The 27,260-nt window shown below is 43.2% G+C and overlaps 1 protein-coding gene across 1 annotated transcript in view; it reads left to right on the top strand.

Annotated features, from left to right (window-relative positions):
• LOC140198398 (lactase/phlorizin hydrolase-like) overlaps positions 1–27,260 on the top strand; it is a 107,916-nt gene that overhangs the window by 30,247 nt on the left and 50,409 nt on the right. The window contains exons 5-7 of the mRNA XM_072259490.1: positions 15,361–16,721; positions 19,297–20,838; positions 23,383–23,651. Of these exons, the coding sequence (XP_072115591.1) occupies positions 15,361–16,721; positions 19,297–20,838; positions 23,383–23,651 (3,172 nt within the window). The remainder of the gene's footprint in view (positions 1–15,360; positions 16,722–19,296; positions 20,839–23,382; positions 23,652–27,260) is intronic.

The raw sequence follows: 27,260 nt of genomic DNA, 5'->3' as shown, positions 1-27,260 counted from the left end.
CTCCCTCTGTCCCTCTCACTATACCCCTTGCCCATCCTCTGGGTTTTCTGCCCCCCCCTTTTCTTTCTCCCTAGTCATCCCACCCCATGATCCTCTCATATCCCTTTTGCCAATCAACTGTCCAGCTCTTGGCTCCATCCCTCCCTCTCCTGTCTTCTCCTATCATTTTGGATCTCCCCCTCCCCCTTCCACTTTCAAATCTCTTACTAGCTCTTCCTTCAGTTAGTCCTGACGAAGGGTCTCGGCCCAAAATGTCGACTGTACATCTTCCTCGAGATGCTGCCCGGCCTGCTGCGTTCACCAGCAACTTTTATATGTGTTGCTTGAATTTCCAGCATCTGCAGAATTCCTCATGTGACAGTGTATAGAGTCTCTCCATCCAACAGCCCCAGTTCAATGAGTCTCTCCATATAATAAACAGCCCCAGTCTATTGAGTTTCTCCTTAAAACAACCCCAGTCTATTGAGTCTCACCACATAATAAACAGCGCCAGCCTGTTTGATCTCCTCATGTAACAGCCCTACTCAATTGACTCTCCATATACCAGCCCCAGTCTATTGAGTCTGTCCATATAACAGCCCTGTCCATTGAGTCTCTACATTTAACAGTCCCAGCATACAGAGTCTCTCCATATAACAGTCCGAGTCCAAGTCTCTCCATATAAGAAAGAGACTCAGCCTATTGAGTCTCTCCATATAATTGCGTCTCTCCACATAACAAACGGCCCCAGTCTATCGAGTCTCTGTATAACAGCCCCAGTTTATTGAGTCTTTGCATTTAACAGTCCCAGTCTGAGTCTCTCCATTTAACAAACAGCCCAAGGCTATTGAGTCTCTCCATATAATAAACAGCCCCCGTTGATTGAGTTCCTCCATATAAGAAACAGACCCAGCCTACTGAGTTTCTCCATATCACAGCTGCAGTCTATTGAGTCTCTCCATATTACAACTGCCCCAGTTTATTGAGTCTTTCCACTTAACAAACAGCCACAGTCTATTGAGACTCTCCATTTAACAAACAGCCTTAATATATTCAGTCTCTTCATATAACCAACTGCCCTAGTCTGTTGAGTCTCTCCATATAATAAGTAGGCCCTGTCTTTTGAGTCTCTCCATTTAAAAGCCCCAGTCTATTGAGTCTCTCCATCTAACAGCCCCAGAATATTGTGGATCTCCATTTAACAAACAGCCCCAGTCCATGGAGTCTCTCCATTTAACAGTCCCAGTCTGAGTGTCTACATATAGCAGCCCCATTCTATTGAGTCTCTCCATATAACAGTCGCAGTAAGGGTCACTACATATGATAAATAGAACCAGGCTATTGAGTCTCTCCTTTTAACAGCACCAGTCTATTGAGTCTCTGCATCTAACAGACTCTCAATATAATAAACAGCCCCAATAAAAGAGTCTCTCCATATAACAAACAGCCCAGTCCATTGAGTCTCTCCATATAACAGCCCCAGTCTATTAAGACTCTCCAGATAAGAAACAGACTCAGTCTATCCATTTAACAAACAGCCCCAGTCTATTGAGTCTCTTCATATAAGTCGCACTCTGTGTTTCTCCACTTAGCCAACAGCCCGAGGCTATTTAGTCTCTCCATTTAACAAACAGCCCCAGTCTATTGAGTGCATCCCTATAACAGCCCCAGCCTATTCAGTTTCTCAATATAACAGCCCCATACTATTGAGTCTCTCCATATAACAAACAGCCAAGTCTATTGAGTCTCTCCACATAACAGCCCCAGTCCATTGTATCTCCTCGTATAAGAGCCCCCGTCTGTTGTCTCTCCATGTATTCGAAGCAAGGCAGCTGCGAGTGGAAGGTCTAAGGATTTCCAGAGCGAAGGCATTTTACTACTCGGGTAAAGAGAGACAAGACTGTACAGGCACGTGACATCAGCCAGTAGAGCGGGAAAATTTTTTTAAAAAGACCGCCATATCCAGTGGGCAGCGGAGTGAGAGGGTAGCAGAGTGATGGGGCTTTGGCGGTAACCGGACGAGGCGAGGTAGGTTAATTGTGGAAAGGAAGTACGTGTGTGAGGCCGGTGTTCTGTGCTCGGTGTCAGTTGTGGGAAGTCCTGGAGTCTCCCAGCCTCCCGGACGGCCATATCTGCGCCCGGTGTGTCAAGCTGCAGCTCCTAAGGGACCTTGTTAAGGAACTGGAGATGCAGCTCAATGACCTCATCTGGTCAGGGAGAGCGAGGAGGTGATAGAAAGGAATGATAGGCAGATGGTCACACTGGGGCCACGGGAGACAGACAAGTGGGTCACAGTCAGGAGACGGAAGGGGAAGGGTCAGGTACTAGAGAGTACCCCTGTGGCTGTGCCCCTTGACAATAAGTACTCCTGTTGAGGTACTGTTGGGGGGGACAGCCCACCTTGAGGAAGCAACAGTGGCCGTGCCTCTGTCACAGAGTCCGGCCCTGTGGCTCAGAAGGGTAGGGAAAGGAAGAGGATGGCAGCAGTGATAGGGGACTCTATAGTCAGGGGGTCAGACAGGTGATTCTGTGGACGCAGGGAAGAAACTCGAATGGTAGTTTGCCTCCCAGGTGCCAGGGTCTGGGTTGTTTCAGATCATGTCCACGATATCCTGCAGTGGGAGGGAGAACAGCCAGAGGTCGTGGTACATATTGGTACCAAAGACATAGATAGGAAAAGGGAAGAGGTCCTGAAAACAGACTACAGAGAGTTAGGAAGGAAGTTGAGAAGCAGGACCCCAAAGGTAGTCATCTCGGGATTACTGCCTGTGCCACATGACAGTGAGTATAGGAGTAGAGTGAGGTGGAGGATAAATGTGTGGCTGAGGGATTGGAGCAGGGGGCAGGGATTCAGGTTTCTGGATCACTGGGACTTCTTTTGGGGCAGGTGTGACCTGTGCAAAAAGGACAGGTTGCACTTGAATCCCAAGGGGACCAATATCCTGGCGGGGAGGTTTGCTAAGGCTACTGGGGAGAGTTTAAACTAGAATTGTTGGGGGGTGGGAACTGAACTGAAGAGACTGGGGAAGAGGCGGTTGGCTCACAAATAGAGAAAGCTTGGAGAGGGAGGATAGGCAGGAGATAGAGAAAGGATGCGCTCGGACCGACGGTTTGAGATGTGTCTATTTTAACGGAAGGAGTATTGTAAACAAAGCAGATGAGCTTAGAGCATGAATCAGTACTTGGAGTACTTGCAATAAAGGAACAGCAGTTATAATGGATGACTTCAATCTACATGTAGATTGGGTGAACCAAATTGGTAAAGGTGCTGAGGAAGAGGATTTCTTGGAATGTATGCGGGATGGTTTTTTGAACCAGCATGTCGAGGAACCAACCAGAGAGCAGGCTATTCTAGACTGAGCAATGAGGAAGGGTTAATTAGCAACCTTGTCGTGAGAGGCCCTTTGGGTAAGAGTGACCATAATATGGTGGAATTCTTCATTAAGATGGAGAGTGACATAGTTAATTCAGAAACAAAGGTTCTGAACTTAAAGAAGGGTAACTTTGAAGGTATGAGACGTGAATTAGCTAAGATAGACTGGCAAATGACACTAAAAGGGTTGATGGTGGATATGCAATGGCAAGCATTTAAAGATCGCATGGATGAACTACAACAATTGTTCATCCCAGTTTGGCAAAAGAATAAATCAAGGAAGGTGAATTGATTATGGGGAGCAAGGACATGGCAGACCAATTGAATAATTACTTTGGTTCTGTCTTCACTAAGGAGGACATAAATAATCTTCCAGAAATAGTAGGGGACAGAGGGTCCAGTGAGATGGAGGAACTGAGCGAAAACATGTTAGTAGGGAAGTGGTGTTAGGTAAATTGAAGGGATTAAAGGCAGATAAATCCCCAGGGCCAGATGGTCTGCATCCCAGAGTGCTTAAGGAAGTAGCCCAAGAAATAGTGGATGCATTAGTGATAATTTTTCAAAACTCTTTAGATTCTGGATTAGTTCCTGAGGATTGGAGGGTGGCTAATGTAACCCCACTTTTTAAAAAAGGAGGGAGAGAGAAACCGGGGAATTATAGATGGGTTAGCCTAATGTCGGTGGTGGGGAAACTGCTGGAGTCAGTTATCAAAGATGTGATAACAGCACATTTGGAAAGCAGTGAAATCATCGGACAAAGTTAGCATGGATTTGTGAAAGGAAAATCATGTCTGACGGATCTCATAGAATTTTTTGAGGATGTAACTAGTAGAGTGGATAGGGGAGAACCAGTGGATGTGGTATATTTGGATTTTCAGAAGGCTTTTGACAAGGTTCCACACAGGAGATTAGTGTGCAAACTTAAAGCACACGGTATTGGGGGTAAGGTATTGATGTGGATAGAGAATTGGTTAGCAGACAGGAAGCAAAGAGTGGAAATAAATGGGACCTTTTCAGAGTGGCAGGCAGTGACTAGTGGGGTACCGCAAGGCTCAGTGCTGGGACCCCAGTTGTTAACAATATATATTAATGACTTGGATGAGGGAATTAAATGCAGCATCTCCAAGTTTACGGATGTCACGAAGCTGGGTGGCAGTGTTAGCTGTGAGGAGGATGCTAAGAGGATGCAGGGCGACTTGGATAGGTTGGGTGAGTGGGCAAATTCATGGCAGATGCAATTTAATGTGGATAAATGTGAAGTTATCCACTTTGGTGGCAAAAATAGGAAAACAGATTATTATCTGAATGGTGGCCAATTAGGAAAAGGGGAGGTGCAACGAGACCTGGGTGTCATTATACACCAGTCATTGAAAGTGGGCATGCAGGTACAGCAGGCGGTGAAAAAGGCGAATGGTATGCTGGCATTTATAGCGAGAGGATTCGAGTATAGGAGCAGGGAGGTACTACTGCAGTTGTACAAGGCCTTGGTGAGACCACACCTGGAGTATTGTGTGCAGTTTTGGTCCCCTAATCTGAGGAAAGACATCCTTGCCATATAGGGAGTATAAAGAAGGTCCACCAGATTGATTCCTGGGATGGCAGGACTTTCATATGATGAAAGGCTGGATGAACTAGACTTATACTCGTTGGAATTTAGAAGATTGAAGGGGGATCTTATTGAAACATATAAAATCCTAAAGGGACTGGACAGGCGAGATGCAGGAAGATTGTTCCCGATGTTGGGGAAATCCAGAACGAGGGGTCACAGTTTGAGGATAAAGGGGAAGCCTTTTAGGACCGCGATTAGGAAAAACTTCTTCACACAGAGAGTGGTGAATTTGTGGAATTCTCTGCCACAGGAAACAGTTGAGGCCAGTTCATTGGCTATATTTAAGAGGGAGTTAGATATGGCCCTTGTGGCTAAAGGGATCAGGGGGTACGGAGGGAAGGCTAGTACAGGGTTCTGAGTTGGATGATCAGCCATGATCATACTGAATGACGGTGCAGGCTCGAAGGGCCGAATGGCCTACTCCTGCACTATTTTCTATGTTTCTATGTTTCTATGATGTGGTGGCCATTACAGAGACTTGGATGGTTCAGGGGCAGGAATAGTTACTTCAAGTGCTGGGTTTTAGATGTTTCAGAAAGGACAGGGAGGGAGGCATAAGAGGTGGGGCGTGGCACTGCTGATCAGAGATAGTGTCACGGCTGCAGAGAAGGTGGACGCCATGGAGGGCTTGTCTACCGAGTCTCTGTGGGTGGAGGTTAGGAACAGGAAGGGATCCTGACCCGGATCTGGACCATACCCTCCAAATATCTGGACCTGCCTCTCAGCTTTTTTGCGCTACCTTACTTTCCATTTTCCTATTTTCTATTTATGATTTATAATTTAAATTTTTAATATTTACTAATTTTTACTATCTTTAATATTTTTAATATTTAATATTTGTAATCCAGGGAGTGGGAAGCGCAGAATCAAATATCGCTGTGATGATTGTACGTTCAAGTACCAATTGTTTGGCTACAATGAAGTATAAAGTATAAAGTATAACTCTGCTGGGTGTTTTTTATATGCTGCCCAATAGTAACAGGGATATCGAGGAGCAGGTAGGGAAACAGATCCTGGAAAGGTGTAATATTAACAGAGTTGTTGTGGTTGGAGATTTTAATTTCCCAAATATCAATTGGCATCTCCCTGGAGCAAAGGGTTTAGATGGGGTGGAGTTTGTTAGGTGTGTTCAGGAAGGTTTCTTGACACAATATGTAGATAAACCTGCAAGACTGTACTTGATTTGGTATTGGGAAATGAACTTGGTCAGGTGTCAGATCTCTCAGTGGGAGAGCATTTTGGAGATAGTGATCATAATTCTATCTCCTTTATGATAGCATTGAAGAGAGATAGGCACAGACAAGTTAGAAAAGCGTTTAATTGGAGTAAGGGGAATTATGAGGCTATCAGGGAGGAACTTGGAAGCTTAAATTGGGAACAGATGTTCTCAGGGAAAGGTACAGAAGAAATGAGGCAAATGTTCAGGGGATATTTGTGTGGAGTTCTGCATAGGTACGTTTCAATGAGACAGGGAAGTTATGGTAGGGTACAGGAACCGTGGTGTACAAAGGCTGTAGTAAATCTAGTCAAGAAGAAAAGAAAAGCTTAGGAAAGGTTCAGAGAGCTAGGTAATGTTAGAGATCTAGAAGATTAGAAAGTATAGAAAGTATTCTTAAAGGTATATAAAATTATCTGGATAGACAGGGTCTGATTAGGATCATTCAACATGTATTTGTGCATGGAAGGTCATGTTTGACAAATCTTATTGAATTTTTTGATGATGTTACTAAGAAAGTTGATGAGGGTAAAGCGGTGGATGTTGTCTATATGGACTTCAGTAAGGCCTTTGACAAGGTTCCACACGGAAGATTAGTTAGGAAGGTTCAATTGTTAGGCATTAATATTGAAGTAGTAAAATGGATTCAGCAGTGGCTGGATGGGAGACGCCAGAGAGTAGTGGTGGATAACTATGTGTCAGATTGGAGGATGGTGTGTAGCGGTGTGCCTCAGGGATCCGTACTGGGTCCAATGATGTTTGTCATATATATTAATGATCTGGATGATGGGGTGGTAAATTGGATTAGTAAGTATGCAGGTGATACTAAGATAGGTGGCGTTGTGGATGATGAGGTATGTTTTCAACGCTTGCAGAGAGATTTAGGACAGAAGAGTGGGCTGAAAGATGGCAGATGGAGTTTAATGCTGAAAAATGTGAGGTGCTACATTTTGGTAGGACTAATCAAAATAGGACATACATGGTAAATGGTAGGGCATTGAAGAATGCAGTAGAGCAGAGGGATCTAGGAATAATGGTGCATAGTTCCCTGAAGGTGGAATCTCATGTGGATAGGGTGGTGAAGAAAGCTTTTGGTATGCTGGCCTTTATTAATCAGAGCATTGAGTATAGGAGTTGGGATGTAATGCTGAAATTGTATAAGGCATTGGTAAGGCCAAATTTGGAGTATTGTGTACAGTTCTGGTTACTGAATTATAGGAAAGATGTCAATAAAATTGAGAGAGTACAGAGAAGGTTTACTAAAATGTTGCCTGTGTTTCATCTCCTAAGTTACAGAGAAAGGTTGAACAAGTTAGGTCTTTATTCTTTGGAGCGTAGAAGGTTGAGGGGGGACTTGATAGAGGTATTTAAAATTTGAGGGGGATGGATACAGTTGACGTGGATAGGCTTTTTCCACTGAGAGTGGGGAAGATTCAAACAAGAGGACATGAGTTGAGAGTTAAAGGACAGAAGTTTAGGGGTAACATGAGGGGGAACTTCTTTACTCAGAGAGTGGTAGCTGTGTGGAACGAGCTTCCAGCAGAAGTGGTTGAGGCAGGTCCGATGTTGTCGTTTAAAGTAAAATTGGATAGCTATATGGACAGGAAAGGAATGGAGGGTTATGGGCTGAGTGCAGGTTGGTGGGACTGGGTGAGAGTCAGAGTTCGGAAAGGACTGGAAGGGCCGAGATGGCCTGTTTCAGTGCTGTAATTGTTATATGGTTATATTATAAGGCTAACAGGAAAGAGCTTAAGAAAGAAATTAAGAGAGCCAGAAGGGGCCATGAGAAGGCCTTGGTGGACAGGATTAAGGAAAACCCCAAGGCATTCTACAAGTATGTGAAGCGCAAGAGGATAAGACGTGAAAGAATAGGACCTATCAAGTGTGACAGTGGAAAAGTGTGTATGGAACCGGAGGAAATAGCAGAGGTACTTAATGAATACTTTACTTCAGTATTCACTATGGAAAAGGATCTTGGTGATTGTAGTGATGACTTGCAGCAGACTGAAAAGCTTGAGCATGTAGATATTAAGAAAGAGGATGTGCTGGAGCTTTTGGAAAGCATCAAGTTGGATAAGTTTCCAGGATCAGATGAGATGTACCCCAGGCTACTGTGGGAGGCAAGGGAGGAGATTGCTGAGCCTCTGGCAATGATCTTTGTATCATCAATGGGGATGGGAGAGGTTCTGGAGGATTGGAGGGTTGTGGATGTTGTTCCCTTATTCAAGAAAGGGAGTAGAGATAGCCCAGGAAATTATAGACCAGTGAGTCTTACTTCAGTGGTTGGTAAGTTGATGGAGAAGATCCTGAGAGGCAGGATTTATGAACATTTGGAGAGGTATAATGTGATTGGGAATAGTCAGCATGGCTCTGCCAAGGGCAGGTCGTGCCTTACGAGCCTGATTGAATTTTTTAAGGATATGACTAAACACATTGATGAAGGAAGAGCAGTAGATGTAGTGTATATAGATTTCAGCAAGGCACTTGATAAGGTACCCCATACAAGGATTATTGAGAAAGTAAGGAGGCATGGGATCCAAAGGGACATTGCTTTGTGAATCCAGAACTACCTTGCCCACAGAAGGCAAAGAGTGGTTGTAGATGGGTCATATTCTGCATGGAGTTCGGTGACCAGTGGGGTGCCTCAGGGATCTCTTCTGGGACCATTACTTTTCATGATTTTTATAAATGACCTGGATGAGGAAGTGGAGGGATGGGTTAGTAAGTCTGCTGATGACACAAAGGTTGGAGGTGTTGTGGATAGTGTGGAAGTCTGTCAGAGGTTACAGCGGGACATTGATAGGATGCAAAACTGGGCTGAGAAGTGGCAGATGGAGTTCAACCCAGATAAGTGTGAAGTGGTTCATTTTGGTAGGTCAAATATGATGGCAAAATATAGTATTAATGGTAAGACTCTTGGAAGTGTGGAGGATCAGAGGGATCTTGGGGTCTGAGTCCATAGGACGCTCAAAGCAGCTGCGCAGGTTGACTCTGTGGTTAAGAAGGCATACGGTGAATTGGCTTTCATCAATCGTGGAATTGAATTTAGGAGCCAAGAGGTAATGTAGCAACTATATAGGACCCTGGTCAGACCCCACTTGGAGTACTGTGCTCAGTTCTGGTCACCTCACTGCAGGAAGGATGTGGATACCATAGACAGGGTGCAGAGGTGATGTACAAGGATGTTGCCTGGATTGGGGAGCACGCCTTGTGAAAACGGGTTGAGTGAACTCGTCTTTTCTCCTTGGAGTGACAGAGGATGAGAGGTGACCTGATAAAGGTGTATAAGATGATGAGAGGCATTGCTCGTGTGGATAGTCAGAGGCTTTTTCCCAGGGCTGAAATGGCTGCCACAAGAGGACACAGGTTAAGGTGCTGGGGAGTAGGTACAGAGGAGATGTCAGGGCTAAGTTTTTTACGCAGAGAGTGGTGAGTGTGGGGAATGAGCTGCCGGTGACGATGATTGAGGCAGATATGATAGGGTTAAGAGACTTTTGGATGGGTACATAGAGCTTAGAAAGATAGAGAGCTATGGATAACACTAGTAATTTCTAAGGTAGGGACATGTTCGGCACAACTTTGTGGGCCAAAGGGCCTGAATTGTGCTGTAGGTTTTCTATGTTTCTATAACAGCCCCAGTCTATTGAAGAAAGAAGAGAAATTGCCTTTCAATTCACAAGAGAGCATAGGCCATCAACTTTTTGCTGTTGATGTTTCTGTAGCAGGCAATTTCTTTTTTATGAGGTGGAGTTGCTAGCTCGACACTCAACCCAGCACGGATGGAAAGCGTGCCAGAGGAGCCGGCTGGGTTTGAACCAGGAGCCTTCACTCCGAAGTCCAGTGCTGATGCCACTACGCCACCAGCCGGCTCCAATCTATTGAGTCTCTCCACATAACAGTACCAGTGTGAGTCTCCTCACATAACAACCCCAGTCTTTTCAGACTCTCCAGATAAGAAACAAACCTAGACTTTGGTGTCTCCTCATGTAACAGCCCTACTCTATTGTCTCTCCATGTAACAGCATCAGTCCATTGTGTCTCTCCATATAACAGCCCCCGTCTATTGAGTGTCTCGGTTTAAGAAACCGACCTTGCCTATTGAGTCTCACATACAAGAGTCCCAGTCTGGGTCTCTCCATTTAACAAAGAGCCCGAGGCTATTTAGTATCTCCATATAATAAACAGCCCCAGTCAATTTAGTTTCTCCATATAGCATCCCCAGTCTATTGAGTCTCTCCACATAAGAGAGCCAGTCTGAATCTGCCTGCATAACAAACAGACCCAGTCTATTGAGTGTTTCCATTTAAGAAACAGACACAGCCTATTGAGTCTCTCCATATAGAAGCCGCTGTCTGTTGAGTCTCTCCATATAAGAGTCCCAGTCTGAGTTTCTCCTTTTAACAAACAGCCCGAGGCTATTTAGTCTCTCCATATAATAAACAGCCCCAGTCTATTGGGTGGCTCCTTTTAACAGTCCCAGCAGAGAGTCTCTCAATGTAACAGTCCCAGTCTGAGTCTCTCCATATAAGAAACTCACCAGCCTATTGAGCCTCCCCATATAACAGCCCCAGTCTATTGAGTCTCCCCACATAACAAATAGCCCCAATCAATTTAGTCTCTCCATATAACAACCTGCCCCAGTCTATTGAGTCTCTCCATATAACTGTCCCACTCTGAGCCTCTCCACATAACAAACAGTCACAGCCTATTGAGTCTCTCCATAAGAAGAAAGAGACCCAGCCTACTGAGTGTCTCCATTTAACAGTCCCAACATATAGAGTCTTTCCATATAACAGTTCCAGTCTGAGTCTCTCCATATAAGCAATAGCCCCAAGTTTATTGGGTCTCTCCATACATATGTACCACCATATAGATCCTCTCCATATAACAGACCCAGTCTGAGTCTCTCCATATAAGCCTATTGAGCCTTCCCATATAACAGCCCCAGTCTATTGAGTCTCTCTATATAAGAAACAGACCCAGCCTTTTGAGTCTCTCTATATAGAAGCCCCAGTCTATTGTGTCTCTCCATATAACAAACAGCCCCAGTCTATTGGCTCTCTCCATATAACAGTCCCATTCTGAGCCTCTCCATTTAACAAATAGCTCAAGGCTATTGAGTCTGTCATTTTGACATTCCCAGTCTGTGTGTCTCCACATATCATACAGCCAGAGTCTATTGAGTGTCTCCATATAACAGTCCCAATATATAGAGTCTTTCCAAATAACAGTTCCATTCAAGTCTCTCCATATAAGGAACTGCCCCAGTCTATTGAGTCTCTCCATTTAACAAGCGGCCGCAATCAATTGAGTCTTTCCATATCACCAACTGCCCCAATCTATTGAGTCTCTACACTGAACAAACAGACGCAGTCTATTGAGTCTCCCCATATCAGAGCTCCAGTCTATTGTGTCTCTCCATATAACAACAGTTGCAATCTATTGTCTCTCTCCATATAACAAACTGCCCCAGTCTATTGAGTCTCTCCATTGAACAAACAGCCCCAGTCTATTGAGTCTCTCCGTATAACAAACCACTCCAGTGTATAAACAGCCCCCTTCTTTTGAGCCTCTCCATGTATCAGTCCTAGTCCGAGTCTCTACACATAACAAACAGCACCAGTCCATTGAGTCCCTCTATTTAACAGTCCCAGCTGATTGAGTCTCTCCATATCACAAACAGCCACAATCTGTTGAGTCTCTCCATATCACAAACAGCCCAGTCTCGAGTCTCTCCATATAACAGCCCCAGTCTATTGAGTCCCTCTATTTAACAGTCCCAGCATATAGAGTCTTTCCATATAACAATTCCAGTCTGAGTCTCTCCACTTGAACAAACAGCCCAAGTCTATTGAGTCTCTCCATTTTACAGCCCCAATCTATTGTATGTCTCCACATAACAAACTGCCAGTCTATTGAGTCTCTCCATACAACAAACTGCCCCAGCCTATTGTGTCTCTCCATATAACTGCCCCAGTTCATTAAGTCTCTCCACATAATGAATAGCCCCCATGAATTGAGTCGCTCCATATAACAAACTACCCCAGTCTATTGATTCTCTCCATATAACAGCCCCAGCCTATTGAGTCTCTCTATAAAATATACATCCACAGTGCATTGAGTCTCTCCATACAATAAACAGCCCTAGTCTTGTGAGTCTCTCCATATAACAAACAGCCGCAGCCTATTGGGTCTCTCCATGTTACAGACACAGTCCATTGAGTCTCTCGATGTAACAAACAGACCCAGTCTATTGAGTCTTTCGATATAAGAGCCCCAGTCCATTGAGTCTCTCCATATAGACGCCCACAGCTCCAGTCTATTGAGGCTCTCTGTATAATAAGCAGCCCCAGTATCTCCATACAATAAACAGCTGCAGTCTAGAGCATCTCTCCATATTACAAACAGCTGCAGCCTGTTGGGTCTCTCCATATAACAGACCCAGTCTATTGAGTCACTCCATTTAACAGCCCCTGTCTGAGTCTCTCTACTTAACAAACAGCCCCAGTCTATTGAGTCTTTCGATATAACAGCCGCAGTCTATTGAGTCTCTCCAAATAACAGCCGCAGTCTATTGTCTCCATGTAACAAACAGCATCTGTCTATTCAGTCTCCCCGTTTAACAGACAGCCGCAGTCTATTGAGTCTCTCCGTATAACAGCCCCAGTCTATTGAGTCTCTGCGTATAAGAAACAGCCCCAGTCTATTAAGTCTCTGCGTATAAAAAACAGCCCCAGTCTATTGTCTCCATGTAACAAACAGCATCAGTCTATTGTCTCCCTGTTTAACAAACAGCCGCAGTCTATTGAGTCTCTCCGAATAAGAAACAGACTCAATATTGTGTCTCTCTATTTAAAAGCCCCAATCTATTGAGTCTCTCCATATAATATACGTTTGTACATCCACAGTGTATTGATTCTCTCCATATATCAAACAGCCGCAGACTGTTGAGTATCTCCAGATAACAGCCCCAGTCTATTTTGTCTCTCCATATCACAGCCCCAGTCTATTGTCTCTCTGCATAAAACAGCCCCAGCTTATTGATCCTCTCCACATAAAAAACAACCCAGTCTATTGAGTCTCTCCATTTCAGAAAGCCATATAGTTTCAGCAATATCCGTGCGCATCTTTTCTTCACCCTGTTTGACATTCAAATGATAATTGTACATTTTACCCCAAGTGTAGTGCCAGCATCTTGTACAGCTATAGCTTAACCTACCAACCTTTGTCCTCAGTGTCATCACCAACAAGTGAAGGGATGCAACAATCTTTTTTCACAGCCCGTCACCACTTTCAGGAAACTATGACTCACACATTCCTATTTCAATAGCCTTCAGCACCTCTTCAACTTCTGTAATTTTGCAAGACCTCTCCTAAGCAGAACTCTGACCAAGACTTAGGTTACACTTCCTTAACAGCTTTCTTTATACAGAAATATATCCTCTGTAGAGAACATTTTTTCAAGAAACATGGAAAATAAAGACATTTAATTGGTGATTGGATTCTTGTAACTGGGCAGTAGTTTTCGAGAAGCAGCAATTTGTTTGTATGAGAGATAATATCTCCATCTCACTGACAATCAACATTGATACAGCACAAGGGACTGCTCCACTCTCTCTTCACCCATTACTGTGTGGCTAGGCATAGCTCAAATGCCAACTACAAATGTGATGATGCAACCATTGTCGGCAGAGTTTCAGATGGTGGTGAAAGGGCGTACAGGAGAGAGATAAACCATTTAGTTGAGTAGTGTCACAGCAACAATCTGGCACTCAACACCAGCAAGACCAAAGAGCTGATTGTGGACTTCAGGAAGGGTAGGATGAGGGAACATAAACCAATCCTCATAGAGGGATCGGAAGTGGAGAACATGAGCAATTTCAAGCTCCTGGGTGTCAATATCTCTGAGGACCTAACCTGGACACAACATATTGATGCAGCTATAAAGAGGGCACGTTAGCACTATATTTCATTCAGAGTTTGAGCAGATTTGGTTTGTCATTAAAAAACATTCAAAAACTTCTACAAATTAGATTATGAAGACACGCAGTCCTCTTTTATTGTCATTTAGTAATGCATGCATTAAGAAATGATAAAATATTTCCTCCGGTGTGATATCACAAAACACAGGACAGACCAAGACAGAAAAAAACTAACAAAACCACATAATTATAACATATAGTTACAACAGTGCAACAATACCATAAATTGATGAAGAAGTCCATGGCACAGTAAAAAGTTCAAAGTCTCTCAAATGTCCCACATCTCACGTAGACGGGAGAAGGAAGAAAAACTCTCCCTGCCATACCCGACCACAGTCCGACTCTGAGTCTTCTGAAAACTTCGAGCCTCTGATCAGCTCTCCGACACCGAGTACCGAGCACCATCTCTACCCAAACAATTCGACCTCAATCTCGGTCGCCAACAGTGTACGGTGGAGGCCATTCTGACAGGCTGTATCTCCATCTGTATGTGGGGTGGTGGTGGTGGGGGTGTGGGGCAACTGAACAAGATTGAAGTAAGTTGCAGAAACTTGTAAAATTAGTCAGCTCTGTCATAGGTACCAGCCTCCATAGTATCCAAGACGTCTTCAAGGAGCGGTGCCTTTGGAAGGTGGTGTCCATCATTAAGGATCCCCACCACCCACGATATGCCCCCTTCACATCGTTACCGTCAGGAAGGAGGTACAGAAGCCTGAAGGCACACACTCAGTGGTTTGGGAACAGTTTCCTCCTCTCTGCCATCTGACTTCTGAACAGACATTGAACCCACGAACACGAACTCACTACATTTTTTATTTCTGTTTTTTTCCACTACTTATTTTAACTTAACTGTTTAATACCTACTGTGATTGTTTATTTTTCCATATTTATTTATCATCTATTTCATTGAACTGCTGCCGGAAAGTGAACAAATTTCATGACATATGCCAGTGATACTAAACCTGATTCTGATTCTGATCTTGAGAGTTTCTTAAATTCCTATAATTCTGACTTTACACTATTATCTTCCCTGCCTAGTTATTCTTGAGCAACAATCACACAACTTAATAGTTAAGTCTTAGTTTGCTGGTGGAGTTTTATTTACAAGTATTTTATTGACTTTCAGATAAATAACTTTATGTTCAGTATCCTTAAACAACGTGGAATTAAATATATAAACATTTTTATTTAATGTTTTCAGTACCTCTTCTCTATTGGATGGTGGAAATAAACTTGAGATCATGGAGCATTCTAGTAAAGTCCAACTTGCCACAGCAAATGCTCTGACATCTTATCAAACCATATGGAAGAAGTTTTCTAATCAATCATCAGAAGAGAGAGACTCCTTTCTACAAGGCACTTTCCCCAGTGGCTTTCTCTGGGGCACAGCTACCGCCTCATTTAAAATTGAAGGAGGCTGGGCGGAACAGGGGAAAGGAGAAAGTATATGGGACAGGTTTGTCCATCAGGGAAAGATAGAGAAAAACCAGACTGCAGATGTTGCCTGTGATAGCTTCCATAAGATTGATTATGATGTTTATTTGATGAGAGGTTTACGATCAAACTCTTATAAGTTCTCTTTGTCGTGGCCGAGAATTTTTCCAACTGGCTATCGTGCTAAGCTGAACCAAGAGGGAGTGGACTATTATAATAAACTGATTGACACTTTACTGGAGTCCAACATTCAACCAATTGTGACACTATATCACTGGGATCTTCCCCAGTCTTTGCAAGATATAGGTGGATGGCAGAATGAAAGTATAATAGATATTTTTGCTGACTATGCAGATTTTTGTTTTGCTGCGTTTGGCGACCGTGTGAAATACTGGATCACATTTAATGAGCCCTGGGTTATTAGTTACGCTGGGTACGGCACAGGGCAGCATGCACCAGGAATCAGTGATGTAAATACTGCAGTCTACAAGGTTGGCCATACCATAATCAAGGCCCATGCCAAAGCTTGGCACAAATATGACAAAAACTACCGTCCTCAGCAATGTGGTCAATTAGGAATAGCATTAAACTCAGACTGGGCTGAACCTTCCTCTCAAAATGCAGATGTTTCAATAGCTGATCGCTACCTGCAGTTTATGCTGGGCTGGTTTGCACATCCTATCTTCGTTAGTGGTGATTATCCGGCAGCCTTAAAAAGACAGATAGAAAAATATAATCAGGAATGCTCGGCTACTCCCATCCAGCTGCCTACATTTACAGAAGAGGAGAAAAAATACATAAAGGGAACTTCGGATTTCTTTGGTCTTAGTCACTATACGTCTCGACTAATCAATTCTACCGCAAATAAGGCATGTGGTTTAAGCTACAACCGTATTGGGGACTTTTCCCCGCAAGTGCACCCATCGTGGTCCTCAACTGCATCTCCGTGGATATATATTGTCCCATGGGGACTGCGAAGGCTGCTAAATTTTGTTGCACTTGAATATACAGGTACCAACATTCCAATTTACATAACAGGACATGGAGTGCCAACTAACAGCACTGACTCTATAAATGATACCTTAAGGACAGAGACATCTACTGCCTATATTAATGAGGCATTGAAGGGTAAGTTTCTTGTTACAGAAATTCTTGTCAATAATTTCTGATACCACCACATGGGTCATCTTTCTGATACGGAATTAAAAACCATTATCACTGTTTTTCCTTCCAGCTCTCTGAACTGCTGAGAGTTTCCTGCATTTTCTGTTTTTATAACAAGTTACAAATAGCATTGCTGATACAACAGTAGATATTATTGACAAATGTAAATGCTAATTAAAAGAAGATTTGGGGCCTCATACCGTAACTTGGGCAATATACAAATAATTTACATGTGTTAGTCTTGGTATAAATGTGTGGTAAATCTCATTTTGCCCCCACAAAGAAAAGCAAAGCCTCCCATTCAATGGTCTGCAGATTGCAGCGACTACAAGCATGCAACAACATAGTCCAGTCTCTGCATCTTGCAGGTTTCTAGCCAAGCAGATGGTGGTCACAGCACGTTGTACCACAAATCGGTCAGACTTCCCAACCATCCACGCTCAAAACATTATATTTTACCCATGAAGGAATATGATTGCCAATAATGGCAATTGAAGCTTCACACTTTAAGTTTCTATTAGCAAGGTTTCAATAGGCCAGCATATACTGATTGCTACTAACTTACTGCCTCTCTTACTGTACCTCTGGTGTTTAGGACAGCAATGAAGGTCCTCCTTTCCTGGTGGAGTTCAGGGCTCCCTTCACAATGCCAGTTGCTTCTTCAGTTTTCATTACAGTCAGTCATGCAAGTCCCGGATGGAGATTCACACTCAGATGTAGAAGGATTCTTCATTGCTGTTTCTGTAATAGTTTTGTTTTACCAGTCACAATTGTTAGCCCTGAGCTGAACTCCCCGAACCTAGAAGACCGGTAGACCACTATTACTCTGGCTTCTACCCTTTGACCTGTTTGGCATGGTTGACCCTACCAAGAGTCAAAGCATAAAGCCCTGACTCCAGCCAGTATTGCTCTCTGGGTCACTGAGGCCTCCAAACCCTATGACAAGGCTGTGGTCCTCATGGGGGATACTGGTATTTAATTAAGAACTGTCAGATTGCTGGAGTCAACTTCTGGTCTGTGCATTGAACGGTAGAAGAAAAGTGACAGGAAATCAGTTGGCAGCAGATCAGACCCCTCACTCAGCCACTAGGCTCGGCATTAAATCCAGAAAAGGAAAAAAAGGAAATTGCCTTTTAAACTCACGAGCGAACATAGGCCATCAACTTTTTTGCTGTTGATGTTTCTGTAGCAGGCAATTTCTTTTTTATGAGGTGGAGTTGCTAGCTCGACACTCAACCCAGCACGGATGGAAAGCGTGCCAGGTACAAAATAAATGTTCTAAGCCAAGGTCCAGGTGATAATCAAAGGTAGCAACATTTTTAAGATGACCTTTGCCAATATTAATTTAACAAATTAAATTAAGGTCAACACTGAAGGTCCAGATGTTACTTGCAGCCTGCAGCATTTATAGAAATCGATTCCTTGAAAGCTGTAAAGACAGAGATCGCCAGGAAAATTATATCACAAGAAGCAACTACAGTGAAGAGCCAGAGAGCATACAATCTGGTTTACCAAATTATTAATGCCTCTGAGAACTATGATTCTGGTTTGTGGTTTACTCCACCAGAAATTTAATCTATTCCCTTGCTATAATACTACTGCTCCAAATTTTTTCCATTTTGGAAAAATACATGTTTTCAACAAAAAAAAGAGAAATTACATTTGCTGTTACAATACATTTCAAGAGAAAATGAAGAAAAATATTTTTTTTTGGAAAAGACTGTAGGAAAGATGATAAGTTTTCGAATTGTCCACTCACAAAAGTCTTATAAACCAAGAGCTATGGCGATTGAGTTTGGTGAGATTACAGCATTAATCATACAAGAATAAAATTGCAAACAACAGGAATTCTGCAGATGCTGGAAATTCGAGCAACACACATCAAAGTTGCTGGTGAACGCAGCAGGCCAGGCAGCATCTCTAGGAAGAGGTACAGTCGACGTTTCAGGCCGAGACCCATCGTCAGGACTAACTGAAGGAAGAGCTAGTAAGAGATTTGAAAGTGGGAGGGGGAGGGGGAGATCCAAAATGATAGGAGAAGACAGGAGAGGTCGGGATGGAGCCAAGAGCTGGACAGGTGATTGGCAAAAGGGATATGAGAGGATCATGGGACAGGAGGCCCAGGGAGAAAGACAAGTGGGTTGGGGGAAACGCAGAGGATGGGCAAGGGGTATAGTCAGAGGGACAGAGGGAGAAAAAGGAGAGTGAGAGAAATAATGTGTGTATAAAAATAAATAACGGAAGGGGTACGAGGGGGAGGTGGGGCATTAGCGGAAGTTAGAGAAGTCAATGTTCATGCCATCAGGTTGGAGGCTACCCAGATGGAATAAAATTGTTTATTTTTGATCAGTTTCTTCTTTAGGAATCTACAATTGTGATAGATTAGTTCTGCTAAAAATTGCTTAAAATTTAAAGACTGAAGCAAAATTTTTTGTCTTTTAAACACTTGACAGATGGCCTCAAATTGCTTTGTTCCATGAAATCACTGATAAGCATGACTAATATCACTTTCACTTCTTCCCCCACCCACCCCAACCAGCTTCCAGTGTGGATGGGATTGATGTAAGAGCATTCACAATATGGTCACTAATGGACAACTTTGAAGGTCCACAAGGATACAGTCATAGATTTGGACTTCATTATGTTAACTTTGAAGATTCTAACAGACCTAGAACTCCGAAGGAATCTGCATATTCTTACACAAAGATCATTGAGAATAATGGCTTTGTTAATAGTTCTTCAAAAAAAGTAACTCAGAGCCTCACTGCCAACAATATTAAAAGACTGACAAATTTGGCAGCATCAGAAGTGCCTTCAAAGGCTAAGATTGTGTGGGAAAAGTTCTCAAATCAGGATGAAATGGAAAGGGACAACTTTTTATACGGCACGTTCCCGGAAGGGTTTGGATGGAGTGTATCCACTTCAGCTTACCAAATCGAAGGAGGGTGGAATGCCGATGGGAAAGGACCTAGTATCTGGGACAATTTCACCCACAATCCTAACATCCAGAATGGTGATATTTCTTGTGACAGCTACAACAAAATCGATGAAGATCTTTATATGCTTCGAGCATTGAGAGTTAAAAACTACCACTTTTCTATCTCATGGTCTCGGATTTTCCCCAGTGGGGAACTTGAGTCCTTGAATCCTTTGGGAGTGAACTATTACAATAAACTAATTGACAGCCTTCTTGCAAGCAACATAACACCAGTGGTGAGACTTTACCACTGGGATCTGCCTCAAGCACTTCAAGATATTGGAGGCTGGGAGAACGAAAACCTGATTGACTTGTTTAATGCATATGCTGATTACTGTTTCAGAACTTTCGGAGATAGAGTTAAGTTCTGGATAACACTTAGTGAACCTTCTGTATTTAGTTGGGAAGGATATGGCACAGGTGTCTTCCCTCCATCCTTAAAAGAGCCCAGTGATGCTCCATACAGAGTGGCGCACATATTGTTGAAATCTCATGCCAAGGTGTTTCACACCTATGATGACAAGTACAGAAGCATGCAGAATGGCTTAATTTCTATAAGTCTTAATGCAGATTGGGTGGAACCGAAGGTGCTGAATGAACTCAGAGATGTGGCTGCAGCGGATCGCTACCTGCAGTTTACACTGGGATGGTTTGCACATCCCATTTTTAAAAATGGTGATTATCCCGAAGCAATGAAATGGCAGGTTGGAAACAAGAGTGAACTACAACGTTTATCATCTTCAAGACTTCCTCAGTTTACAGAAAAGGAAAAATCTTATATCCGTGGCTCCGCAGATGTCTTTTGTCTCAATATGCACACAACAAAAATTATCAGTCACGAGATCAACAAAATTAAAACTCTTTCTTATGAATATGACAGGGACACAGCCGAAGAGTTTGACCCAAGTTGGCCAACTTCGGCTGCCAAGAATGCTAGGGCTGTAGCTTGGGGTCTAAGGAGACTGCTCAACTGGATTAAAGAAGAATATAATAACCCACCAGTTTACATAACAGAAGATGGAGTAGCCACTAAACCTTCCGCTGGCGTGGATGACACGGACAGAATATTCTACTACAAAACATACATCAACGAAGCACTGAAAGGTTACTTAGTTTCTGCTTCTCTGCTAAATTCTGTAATGGATACTTTCGTCCACATGACATTTCGCACGTGTGGAGCAAGTTCCAATTTCTATACTAATTGCTTCTAGTGCCATTTCTTAACTGTCTAACTATATGCAATATATGTGCGTGTGTGCATGTGTGTGTGTGTGTGTGTGTGTGTGTGTGTGTGTGTGTGTGTGTGTGTGTGTGTGTGTACAGTATATAGCAAGCAATTGCTGTTCTAAATAATTTGATTCATTCAAAGTTCTTTTAAAATTTAATTAAAATCATTTCATATATTCCGAGTGAGTTTAGATAGGATCTTACAAGACACAGATTAAGGAACCATAAACTGCAGAAAGCGAAGAAAAAAACTGACAAACATCCGAATAGTAAGGGTGGGGAGAGCCAGCCTTGGATAACTAAGAAAATAAAAGAAGGCATCAAATTAAAACCTCATGCCAAGAGTAGTGGGAAACTGGAAGATTGGGAAAACTTTAAAAACCAACAAGGAACCACTAAGCAAGCAATAAAGAAAGGGAAGATAGATTATGAAAATAAACTAGCACAAAATATAAAAATGGATAATAAAAGTTTTTATAATTATATAGCGTGGAAAAGGGCAGCCAAAGTGAATGTACATCCCTTGGAGGTTGAGAAGGGGAAATTGATATTGGGTAATGAGGAAATGGCCGAGGTTTTGAATGACTATTTTGTGTCAGTCTTCATGGTGGAGGACATGCCTAACATGCCAAAGTGAGATTATATGGATGCAATGAGAGATGAGGACCTCGATACAATAGCTATCGCTAAAGAGGTAGTGCTGAGCAAACTTGTGGGCCTAAAGATAGACAAGTCCCCTGTTATAGTAGAAGCTTTGGTGATGATTTACCAAAATTCTTTGGACTCTGGGCTGGTCCCCGTGGATTGGAAGAAGGCGAATGTAATGCCACTGTTCAAAAAAGGATATGGCAAAAGGCAGGGTAACTATAGGCCAGTTAGTTTATCATCTGTAGTTGGGAAAATGCTTGAAGCTATCATTAAAGCAGAAATAGTGAGGCATCTGGAAAGAAATGGATCCATCAGGCAGACGTAGCATGGATTCAGCAAAGGCAGGTCCTGTTTGACAAACTTACTGGAGTTCTTTGAGGATATAATAAGCGCAGAAGATAGAGGAGAACAAATGGACGTTATTTACTTGGATTTCCAGAAGGCATTCGATAAGGTGCCGCATAAAAGACTTATCCATAAGATAAGGATGCACAGAGCTGGGGGTGATGTATTGGCATGGACAGAGGATTGGTTAACTAATCAAAAGCAGAGGGTTGGGATACATGTGTGGCTCTGGTTGGCAATCAGTGGTGAGCGGTGTGCCATAGGGCTCAGTGCTGGGCTGGCAACCGTTCACCATATACATTAACAATTCAGAAGAGGGGATTGAGTGTAGTGTGTCTAAGTTTGCTGATGACACTAATTTAAGTGGAAAAGTAAATTGTGCAGAGGATGCGGGGAGTTTGCAGACAGATATACAGTAGATAGGTTAAGTGGGTAATGGTCTGACAGATGGAGTATAATGTTGGTAAATGCGAGGTCATCCACTTTGGAAAGAAAAATGGAAGATGAGATTATTATCTAAATAGTAAAAGATCGCAGCATGCTGCTGTGCAGAGGGACTTGGGAGTGTTTGTGCATGAACTGCAAAAGATTGGTTTGCAGGTACAGCAGGCTATCAAGAAGGCAAATTGAATGTTGGCCTTCATTACTAGAGGGATCGAATTCAAGAGCAGGGAGGTTATGCTGCAACTGTACAGGGTACTGGTGAGGCTGCATTTGGAGTACCGTGTGTGGTTCTAGTCTCCTTACTTGAGGAAGGATATACTGGCTTTGGGGGCAGTGCAGAGGAGGTTCACCAGGTTGATTCCAGAGATGAGGAGAGATTGAGTTGCCTGGGACTGTACTTGCTGGAATTCAGAAGAATAAGGGAGATCATATAGAAACATATAAAATTATGAAAGGGATAGATAAGAAAGAGGCAAGAAAGTTGTTTCCATTGGTAGGTGAGACTAGAACTAGGGGACATAGCCTCAAGATTCGGGGGAGTAAATTTAGGACAGAGATGAGGAGGAACTACTTTTCCCAAAGAGTGGCGAATCTGTGGAATTCTCTGCCCAATGAAACAGTGGAAGCTACCTCAGTAAATATATTTAAGAGAAGGTTGAATAGATTTTTGCATAGTTGGGGAATTAAGGGTTATAGGGAAAAGGCAAGTAGGAGATGAGTCCATGGTCAGATCAGCCATGATCTTATCGAATGGTGGAGCAACCTCAATGGGCCAGATGGCTCCTATTTCTTATGTTCTTATGAACAGTAAAACATACAGTTTGATACAGAACATATATATATAGATTAGTAGATTTAGAATCTACCCTTTTTAAAATTTCTGTAACAATAATATTTTAATTATTTGATGTGCTAAATATGCAGTAAGAATGAAAATTTTGAATACCTGAAATTAATTATTTGCTTTTAAAAAAAAATTTGCAGCTTACAAATTGGACCACGTTAATCTTAAAGGTTATGGTGTGAGGTCCCTCATGGATAGCTTTGAATGGATCAGTGGATATAAAATACAATATGGACTGCATCATGTAAACTTCAATGACCTTAACAGGCAAAGAACTCCTAAGCGATCAGCGCACTATTACGCAGAAATAATTCGTGACAATGGTTTCCCACAACACAAAGATGATGAATTCCTCTATGGTGAATTTCCAAAGAACTTTGCGTGGAGTGCTGCTACTGCTGCCTATCAGGTTTGTCTTTAATTGAATAGCTTTTGGTGAGTATACAGTTCTATGGCATATAATCAATGTTTTCTCCACATAACAAGATGACATATGGGTAGAGGCTGTCTTTAGTAATGAATGTCACCTTTGAAGATGATCTCGATGGTGAGGCGGCTGGCTGAGTTTACAACCATCTGCAGCTCTCTACAATCCTATGCACTGGTACCTTTATACCAGACAGAGATGCAACCAGTTAGAATGCTCTCCACAGAACATCTGTAGAAATTTTCAAATCCCCTCAAGCTCCTAATGAAATATCTTGGTCCCCTGTGGAAATAACATATCTCAGAACAAGACTGCAGTATCAGAGGGACATCAGGGATTGCTGAGTACTTTGCTTCATAGAAACATGGCTCACATCTGCATTTCAGATGCAGCAGTGCAACCAGGTGGCTTCGCCATTCTTTGCAAAGACAAGACAACTGAGTCTTTTACTGCAAGAGGAGTTGGAGAATGTTTTATCATTAACTCATCATTGTGCACAGACATTGTAGTTCTTTCTCAATCCTGCTCACCTGACCTGGAACATCAAGCGGTCAAATGTTGTCCTTTTTTACCTGCCGAGGGAGCTTTCCACCGTTATCCTGGTAGCGGTGTACATTCCACCTCAGGCCAGTGTCAGGCAAGCACTGGAGGAGCTGAGCTCCGTGATCAGTAGTCTCTTAATGGCACATCCAGATGCCTTTCCTATCATTGCAGGGGATTTCAAGCAGGCCAGCTTGAAGAAGTCTCTGAACAACTACCAACATATCACCTGTGGAACCAGAGGAGTCAACACACTTGATCACTGTTATATCGCCAGCAGAATGCTTACCGTGCCATCCCACACCCACACTTACAAAGTCCAGTCATCTCACTGTACCTCTACTCCCGGCATACAGGCAGAGACTAAAGACCACAGCACCAGTGGTAAAGACCAAGAAGATATGGTGAAGGGAGGTGGATGAGCATTTATAGGACTGCTCTGACACAGTGGACTGTTCAATATTCAGGGATTCATCTTCGAATCTATGCCACAGTTGTCACCAATTTCACCGAGACCAATGTGGATGAGGGTGTGTCTTTGAGAACATACTGGACATACCCAAACCAAAAGCCATGGATCAACCAGGAAATTTGTCGTCTGTTAGGGGCTAGATCTGTGGCATTCAGCACAAATCCACAACTATACCAGAAGTCCAGGCAAAACCTAACATATGAAGACTGTGAGCTTCACTCCCAGATGAGCTGACCATCTTTTATGCATATTTTGAATGGGAGAATAAAACTACACACGTACAAATCCTGCAGCATCTGGTATACCTGTGATCACTATTTTAGAGGCCAATGTCAGAACATTTTTGTAGAGGGTAAACCCTCGTAAGCTGTCAAGCCCTGATGGTGCACCTGCTAGGTCATTGAAAACCTCTGCCAGCCAACTGTTCAAGGACAGGAGCTGGTGGTAGACCTGAGGAGAGCTAAGGTACCGGTGACCCCTGTTTCCATCCAGGGGGTCAGTGTGGATATGGTGGAGGATTACAAGTACCTGGGGATACGAATTGACAATAAACTGGACTGGTCAAAGAACACTGAGGCTGTCTACAAGAAGGGTCAGAGCCGTCTCTATTTCCTGAGGAGACTGAAGTCCTTTAACATCTGCCAGATGATGCTGAGGATGTTCTATGAGTCTGGGGTGGCCAGTGCTATCATGTTGGCTGTCGTGTGCTGGGGCAGCAGGCTGAGAGTAGCAGACACCAACAGAATCAACAAACTCATTCGTAAGGCCAGTGATGTTGTTGGGATGGAACTGGACTCTCTGACGGTAGTGTCTGATCCAAGTTGCATGCCATCTTGGACATAATGTACTGGGTGGGCACAGGAGTACATTCAGCCAGAGACTCATTCCACCAAGAGGCAGCACTGAGCGTCATAGGAAGTCATTCCTGCCTGTGTCCATCAAACTTTACAACTTCTCCCTTGGAGGGTCAGACACCCTGAGCCAATAGGCTGGTCCTGGACTTATTTCCTGGAATAATTTACATATTACTATTTAACTATTTATGGTTTTATTACTATTTATTATTTATGGTGCAACTGTAATGAAAACCAATTTCCCCCGGGATCAATAAAGTATGACTATGACTATGACTATCTACAATCTCTTCCTTCTGCAGAGGTTTCCAACTGCCTCAAAGGGCGACAATCATTCCAGTGCCCAAGAAGAGCGAGGTAAGCTGCCTCAAACCTGTGCCAACCAACTGATCAACGACATCTGCAATCTCTGACTAGTGCAGAGTGAGGCTCCCGTCTGCTTCAAATTCATACCCGTGCCCAAGAAGAGCAGGGTGAGATGCTTCAATGACTATCGCCCATTGGCACTCACATCTATTGTGAAGTGCTTTGAAGGATTGGTCATGGCCAGAATCAACTCTTGCCTAAGCAAGGACCAGGATCTGCTGCTATTTGCCTATTGCCACAATAAGTCTACAGTAGATGCAATCTCACTGGCTCTCCACTTGGCCCAGGATCTCCAGGACAATAGCAATACCTATGTCAGGCTGCTGTTTATTGACTACGACTCAGTGTTCAACATTATGATATCCTCAGTTCCAATCAACAAGGTTCAAAACCCGGTCCTCTGTACCTCCCTCTGCAACTGGTTGCTTGACTTCCTCACCAGACTGGAATTAATACCTCTTCCTCGCTGCCAATCAACATTGGTGCATCCCAAGAATGCATGTTTAACCCACTGCTCTCCTCTTTTTACACCCAGGACTGTGTGTCTAGGCACAGCTCAAATGCCACCTATAAACTTGCCAATTACAACAACTGTTGGCAGAATTTCATATGGTGACAAGGAGGCATACAGGAGTGAGATAGATCAGCTGGCTGAGTGGTGTTTCAATAGCAGTCTCACACTCAATGTCCGTAAGAACAAGGAATTGATTATGGAATTCAGGAAGGGGAAGTCAAGGGAACATACATGTTTTTATTGAGGGAGCAGAAATGGAAATAGAGAGTAGTTTCAAGTTCCTGGGTGTCAGCATCTCTAAAGATCTTTCCTAGGCCCAACATATTAATGCAATTACAAAGACAGCCTGACAAAGGCTATATTTCATTAGGAGTTTGAGGATATTTGATATGTCACCAAAGACTCTTGCAAGTTTCTAGATTTGTATCTCGGAGAGCATTCGAACTGATTGCATCACCATTTATGGAGGGGCCACGGTACAGGATCGGACAACTCGGCAGGAGGTTGTAAACTCAGCCAGTTCCATCATGGGCACTAGCCTCCCCAGCATTGAGGGCATCTTCAAAACGTGGTGCCTCAAAAGGTGAAATCCATCATTAAGGACCTCCATCACCCAGGACATGCCCACTTCTCATTGCTACCATCAAGGAAGAAGTACAGGAGCTTGAAGACAAACACTCAACTGTTTCCGGAACAGCTTCTTCACCTCCAACAACAGATTTCTGAACGGACAATGAACCCATGTCCCTCAATATTTCTTTTCTTCATTTTCTTTGCTCTCTTTTTGCACTACTTACTTAATTTAATTTATATTATTGCATATTGCAATGTCGTCGTCGTCGTGG

This window comes from Mobula birostris, chromosome 5 (assembly GCF_030028105.1).
Source record: "Mobula birostris isolate sMobBir1 chromosome 5, sMobBir1.hap1, whole genome shotgun sequence".
Taxonomy (NCBI): domain Eukaryota; kingdom Metazoa; phylum Chordata; class Chondrichthyes; order Myliobatiformes; family Myliobatidae; genus Mobula; species Mobula birostris.
This window is presented reverse-complemented; position numbering and strand designations above follow the sequence as displayed.